Genomic DNA, 7391 nt, shown 5'->3' with positions numbered 1-7391 from the left:
TCAGTAGCGCCAAATATCTCTCCTTCAGGGGCGTAAGGGGAGGCGCTGCGGTTCCTCTTATTACCCTCCGTTGGTGTGTATCTAAATGTTTACCTTCCTGCGATGCTTCTGGGTGGGCGGGCTGGGAGATACGCACACCAGTAACCACCCTCACCCCTGTCCCTCCTCCTGCCATCCTCACCACCACCAGTAAGGCCCACCACCACCACCACCAGGACACCACCACCGCCGGGCCACGCATTGTCTGTTCGTGTGAGGCGTCGTCCCTGTGTCCGGTGGTGTCTGATGTTCGGTCGTGTCTGATTATTGTGCTTGTTACCGTGTTGTCTTGGCTCATTAGTGCACCAGGGAGGGAGGGCAGGACAGGGTAGGTTACAGGGGAGGTAGGGTAAGGTAGGTTATAGGCAGGGTAAGGTAGGGCAGGTTATAGATAGGATAGGGTAGGTTAGGTAAAGTTACAGGCAGGGTAGGATTGGGTAGGGTAGGTTATAAGTAGGATAAGATGGGGAAAGGGTAGCGTAAGGCAGGATAGGGTAGGGTATGGGTAGGGTAGAGTAGGTTACAGGGTAGGATAGGGTAGGAGAGGTTACAGACAGGGTAGGGTAGCGTAAGGTAGGGCAGGTTATACGCAGGGTTGGGCAGGTTAAGGCAGGTTGCAGGCAGGGTATTGCAGGGTAAGGTAATGCAGAGCAGGACAGTAGTCAGAGAGGGAGGAACAAAAGACACACAATGATCTCAGTTTGCTCCTTCCCTCCTTGTCTCTCTCTGTGTCTCCCTCTCTCTCTCTCTCCCTGCCCGCCTAGCCCGTGCCCCTGCTCCCCGCCAGCGCCCGCCCGCCGTGAGCCTTCCTTCGTGCCATCTCTCAGTCGCCTCGTAAAACTGATGGCTTTGTTATCCTCGCGTCAAGAGGCCGAGGGATCGTCTTGCTCTGTTTTTGCATCTGACTATCCTATTTTTCTTCTCACAATTTCACGTCTATTTGGATTTTGCGAGATCGTGACTGAAATCCGACTCTCTTACTGTTTCTTGTTGGTAGTATAGATTTTCTGTTATTACAATCCTCGTGTCATGAAGCTGATAGTTTTGTTCTATTTTTTACATTTGTCTTATTTCTCACAGTCACGTTTTTATTTTATTTTATTTTGCAGGATCGTGAATATAGTTTCTTTTTTTTGTATGTTAGATTTTCTGGTGTATAATTCAATGGTGTTTCAATGGAGTAATTCACTGTTTGCACCTGAAAATAAACAACAGGTGTGTGAATAGACTCATTACCTGGATTGATGGGTTGATGCTTCGGTTACCTTCATGCACAGGTCAGGTGATGCTGCGAGAGGAATGCCCGGATGATGCGTGTGTGTGTGTGTGGGTGGAGGAGACGAGATCTTCAGGTATACCTTTCCTTGCTTACCGTCATTCAGTTACACCCACACCCACACCCAGACACACACGCACACCCTCACTCTCACCTCACCACACAAATAATATAAAGTAAAGTAAGAGGAAGACAAAGAAAAGACTGACCCACAAGAAACACACATAAACAGCAACACAATAACACACTCCAGCAACTCAAAGCAAACAACACTTCATGAACTTCTTGATATACAGCATCCCAACTCTTCTTCAACACTAACGAATCAACACAAGCATATGAAAAAATCAGCAACACATGAACTATATAAACAAATCCTCTTAACACCTTTTCAACACAGACCCACAACACACTCCCTCGCAACACCTGACTGACTGTTACGTTTCCCGGCCGCCAGAGAGAGCAGGTAGAGGTAAAGGTAAAGATGCAGTTTTTCCTGGTGTCCACCTCACCTGTGTGGCTCCAGGCGCTCAGGTAGGCAGAGGAGGATAATTTGATGGCCAAGGGCGGGATGGGTAGATAGGGAGGATGATGATGTTGTTTTCGTTGTTGTTGTTGTTGTTGTTGTTGTTCTTGTTCATATTGTTCTTGTTCTTGTTTTTCTTTTTCTTTTCTTCATCTTTTTCTTCTTTTTCTTCTTTTCCTTCTCCTCCTTCACCTCTTTCGTCTTCGTCTTGTTGATATTAGTTTTAGTATTAGTGTTTGTATTAGTCGTGTATTTTATTTTGTTGCATCATTGTTTCATGCAGTTTTTTTTTTTCCTTATTGTAACACTTTCCCTTTCCTTCCATTCCAGGTAAGTGTCGAGTCTCCACTCCTCCGTCGCCGCCTGACCGTGAGTACTCCTGAGCACCTTTACCTGTCCACCAATCTATCCACCAACTCCCTCTATCAACCAGTAATTCTATTGACCCTTCCTCTCTCCACCAGTCTATCTATCAACTCTTCTATCCACCAGTACATCCACCTCTCCACTCATCCACCAGTCCATGCTTCCAATCACTCATCATCAACTCTCTCTATCCATCAGCAATTTCATCGTCTTCCTCTTTCCACTATTCTATTTGTCAACGCTTCTATCCACCTTTCCACTCATCCACCAGTCCATGCTTCCAATCACTCATCACCAACTCTCTCTATCCTTCAGTAATTTCATCAACTCTTCCTCTCTCCACCAGTCTATTTACCAACGCTTCTATCCACCAGACCATCCACCTCTCCACTCATCCACCAGTCCATCCATGCTTCTCTTTTTTCATCAACCAATCCACCGGAGATTAATTTTCAGTGTACGAGGAATCAGGTTGCCCTCCAGTCGCTTAAATCGCATCAGGTATACTGCTTCCTTTGTCCTTGTTTTCACCTCATCCTTACCTGTACACGAATCCAGGTGACGTGTCGATCGGGTCCCTGATTCCGCCTTGCTAATTATTAAACTGCCATGACGCATCACTTTCTGCAAGACTCGCGCTATTAATCAAGGTGAGACGCCGGGCCGATTAGGGTAAAAATAGAGTGACATTTTTATAAGCCAGCTCGTCTGATACCCTGAGGCGACCTGCTTGTGTGTTGGGGAAGAGTGGGAGTGGGGAGAGTGTGTGTGTGTGCGTGTGCGTGTGTGTGTGTCCGGGTTTAAGATGTGATGCAGATGGGAATGTTGCTTTGCCTTGTTCATCTCTGCCTTACATCTGTCCTTCCCCGCCTCCCTCTGTGCCTCTTTCTGTGCCTCTGTTCCATATACTTAAACATACATAACTCCCACTACGACTATTTCTCAAGGCTATACGGAAGTTTAACCGGACTTTCGTATGTGATTTTCCATTTTAAGATTCAGAAGTCGTGTTAAATTATCACCAGCATCACAAAACAGTCCATTAAAAGCCCAGCAACAACATCTAAGAGAGGCTTTTCAAACAGGGGAGCGGAGGTGTCGAGAGGTTTAAAAATACGGGCTTGTTTCTCTGTGTGGCTCTGTGTGGGTTCCTCTCTCTCTGGGCCATATTTTTAAACATTTCTGGGCCCAAGAACACGTAATTTACTAGTCTTTCGTGGGAGTTTAGGGCATTTCCAGGAGTACTTTTATGACCCTGGTGGTAGTCTGAGCCTTTTTCTGTACCGTGAACCTAAAGAAACACTCATTAGAACTCGATTAACCTCCTTTTTGGCCTTTGGAAATAGTTGGTGTGAGGGGCGGGAGCATCTGACAATACCAACCTCTGTGTCTTATCTGGTCATTGATCCTCCCGGGAGAGTGTCCAGGAACGTCCGCCTCCTGTTTTTGTTCCGCCTTTGCCTCGCCGTCGCTGGGATCAAGGCTGAGAGTGTTGGATCATCGTTGTGGTTGACGGTGAAGGGGATGAGCTGATGTTTGTTTGTTTTTGTGTTTTGTGTACTTTTTGCTTCCGACTTGTTTGGGTTAAGAGAGGAAGGTTGAGTTTTTATATAGTTAGTTTTATTTATTTTTCTTAAGAGTGTTGAATCATCTTTGTGGCTGGAGGTGAAGGGGATGAGCCGATGTTTGTTTGTTTTTGTGTTTTGTTCGTTTACTTTCTGGTTCTGACTTGTGGGTTAAGAGAGGAATGTTGAGTTTTTATATAGTTTGTTTTATTTATTTTTCTTAAGAGTGTTGGATCATCTTTGTGGTTGACGGTGAGGGGATGAGCTGATGTTCGTTTGTTTTTTGTGTTTTGTTTGGTTTTTGCTTCTAACTTGTTTGGGTTAAGAGAGGAAGGTTGAGTTTTTATATAGTTAGTTTTATTTATTTTTTCTTAAGAGTGTTGAATCATCTTTGCGGTTGAAGGTGAAGGGGATTAGCTGATGTTTGTTTGTTTGTTTCGTTTGTTATTTGCTTTGCTTGCTTTTGACTTGTTTGGGTTAAGAAGAATATTGAGTTTCTCATGGTTATTTTTTTTTTAATTATTTCGAACGTTAATTTTCATGGTTAGTTTTTATCTTTTTTTTCTTCTATTTCAAACGTTGATTCTCATAGTTATTTTTATTCATTTTTTCATTTTTTTTTTAGCTTTGTATGTTATTCTAAACGTGAAAAACAGTAACAAACTCTCAAATACCCAGGGAGGTAATTCATAGTTTCTCAGTTATTCTCAGTTATTCATTATTTATCCATTATCATGTTATTATTATTTAGTTATTCATTCTCGTAGTAAACCAAGACTTCGACGAGTATCAATATCTGTTTTACTCTTCCTTTCTCCGTGTATCACAAGTCTTGGCTCATCGGAACAGACGTCTCAGTGTTACACAACGTTATCGTCCTCCCGCCGTTTATCGTGTCCTGTCGAGGGGCAAGAACTGGCTCTCTTTACCGCCGCTCATTTAAACCCTTTGCAACTTCCCTTACGATAAAAACACGCCCAGGAACCAGCCAGCCAGCCAGTCAGCCAATCGAGCGAGTAATGGCTGTGGCTTGGAAGTTAATCGTTTCCCTTCCTCTGGCTGACCACCGAAGCCACGTGTTCCTGCCGCCTCTCACCTGCGCCTCATCTTCAATTACCTGTTTCTCATCCTTCCTTTCCTTCCTTCGTGTATCTTAAGTCTTATGATCTCCTTCGCGGTTTCTTTCATATATTCCTCCTATTATTTTCACCTGTGCTTCACCTCATTTTCGGTTACCTGTTTCTCTTCCCTCCTTCGTCTCTGCCCTCAAAGGTTCCTCCTGCTACCCACTTCTGTTTAATTTCTTCTGGGACTTCGACGAGGATACCTGTTTCTTTTCCATCATTCATGATTACTTGTTTCTCTTCATTCCCTCGTGGCAATCCCCTTTGTGGCTTATTCAAACATTAATGTCGCTAATAACCTCTGTATAATTTCTTCTGGGACTTCGACGAGGATACCTGTTCCTTTTCCTTCCTTCAGGATTACTTGTTTCTCTTCCTTTATTCCCTCGTTGCAATCCCCTTTCGTGGCTTCTTCAAACATTCCTGTCGCTAATAACTACTGTATAATTTCTTCTGGGACTTCGGCGACCATACCTGTGGTTCATCTCGTCTTCAGTTACCTGTTTCTCTTCCTTTCCTTTCTTTCCTTCGTGTATGTTAAGTCGTATTATCTCTTCCGTGGCCTCCCTCAAATACTCCTGCTGCTAAATTCACCTTTGTCTCACCTCATCTTCAGAACGTGGATACCTGCTTTTCTTTCTTTATATATATATCTGTTTCTCTTCTACTCTTTCCTCCTTCGTGTATTACAAGTCTTTCAGTCCTTCTTCGTGTCTTCCCTCAAACATCCCTGCTGCCACTAACATCTCTCTAATTTCTTCTTCAGGGACTTCGGCTTGTATACCTGTTTTTCTTCCCTCCTTTATGAATACCCGTTTTTGTTCCTTTCTTCGTGTATTACAAGTCTTACAATCCTTCTTTCGTGTCTTCCCTCAAACATTCCTGCTGCCACTAACATCTCTCTAGTTTCTTCTTCAGGGACTTCGGCGAGTATCCCTGTTTTTCTTCCCTCCTTTATGAATACCTATTTCTGTTCATTTCTTCGTGTATTACAAGTCTTACAATCCCGTCTACCATTCCTGCTGCTTCTAACCCCTGCCTCATCTCTTCTTCAGGGACTTCGATGAGTATTAATATCTGTTTTAATCTTCTTTTCTCCGTGTATCACAAGTCTCGTTATCCCCTTCGTGGCCTCCCCCAGACAATCCTCACTGACCTCTCCCTCTACCCCCTCCTCCTCCTCCCCTTCTTTAGACGCTTATCTCTCGTCACCCTGCACAAGAGGTATAATTTCCTCCCCTTCGTGTATTACAAGTCTTGCTCCTCTTCGTCGTTCTCTTCCTTCCTCGCCTCCCCTTGCTCACCGCTTATTCACCCCTTCTGCAGGAGTTTGGGTTCCTTAGGCGTGTGTAGTACAGGCTAGTCTATTTTATCCTTCATTCCCTTCTTCCTTCATCTCGTCTTTCATTCCTTTCTCTTCTCTCTCTCTGTCATTGCCCTCAAATATCCCTTGGCTACCCCTCCTCCATCCCTTCTTCAGGAGATGGGGTTACATTTTCTCTCCTTCTTTCATTCTCTCCTTCCTTCATCTCGTCTTTCATTCCTTTCTTTTCTCTCTGTCATTGCCCTCACATATCCCCTGTTACCTTTCCTTCACCCCTTCTTCAGTAGTTTGCGTTCCTTCGGCGTGTGTAGTGCCAGTTAAAGTCTTCTCTCCTTCCTTCATTCCCTCCTTCCTTTTTTCCTTTCTTCCTTTTTTTCTGTCCGTCGTTGTCTTCTAATATCCCTTGCTTATACCTCCTTCACCCTTTCTTCAGTAGTTTGTGTTCCTTCGGTGTGTGTAGTGCCAGTTAAAGTCTTCTCTCCTTTCTCCATTCCCTCCTTCCTTCTTTCCTTCCTTCCTTTCTTCCTTTTTTCTGTCCGTCGTTGTCCTCTAATATCCCTTGCTTATCTCTCCTTCACGCCTCCTTCAGTAGTCTGCGTTTCTTCGGCGTGTGTAGTGCCAGTTAAAGTCTTCTCTCCTTCCTTCATTCCCTCCTTCCTTCTTTCGTTTCTTCTTTTTTTCTGCCCGTCGTTGTCCTATAATATCCCTTGCTTATACCTCCTTCACCCTTTCTTCAGTAGTTTGCGTTCCTTCGGCGTGTGTAGTGCCAGTTAAAGTCTTCTCTCCTTCCTTCATTCCCTCCTTCCTTCTTTCCTTTCTTCCTTTTTTCCGTCCGTCGTTGTCCTCTAATATCCCTTGCTTATCTCTCCTTCCCTTCTTCAGGAAACTATAAACTCGTCACCTAATATACCAATTCGTCTTTCCTCCTTGCTGAGTCTTTGTCCTCTCCATAAATCCTCCTCCCTGTCGTCGCCTCCCTCAGACACCCCTTGCTGTACCCCACTCAGACACCCTTTGCTGTACCCCCCTCAGACACCCCTCGCTGTGCCCCACTCAGACACCCTTTGCTGTACCCCCCTCAGACACCCCTTGCTGTACCCCACTCAGACACCCTTTGCTGTACCCCCCTCAGACACCCCTCGCTGTGCCCCCCTCAGACACCCCTTGCTTC

At 44.8% G+C, this 7391-nt stretch overlaps 1 protein-coding gene across 1 annotated transcript in view; it reads right to left on the bottom strand.

Annotated features, from left to right (window-relative positions):
* Positions 1 to 1231, bottom strand: part of LOC126998275 (protein O-linked-mannose beta-1,2-N-acetylglucosaminyltransferase 1-like) — a 13516-nt gene extending 12285 nt beyond the window's left edge. The window contains exon 1 of the mRNA XM_050859744.1: positions 1 to 1231. This exon is cut by the window's left edge and continues 108 nt beyond it. Within this exon, the coding sequence (XP_050715701.1) occupies positions 1 to 337 (337 nt within the window). The 5' untranslated portion in view covers positions 338 to 1231.
* Positions 1232 to 7391: the final 6160 nt, after the last annotated feature.

Source organism: Eriocheir sinensis, chromosome 13 (genome assembly GCF_024679095.1).
Source record: "Eriocheir sinensis breed Jianghai 21 chromosome 13, ASM2467909v1, whole genome shotgun sequence".
Lineage (NCBI taxonomy): Eukaryota > Metazoa > Arthropoda > Malacostraca > Decapoda > Varunidae > Eriocheir > Eriocheir sinensis.
The sequence above is the reverse complement of the archived record's forward strand: the minus strand, read 5'-3'. Positions and strand labels throughout refer to the sequence as shown.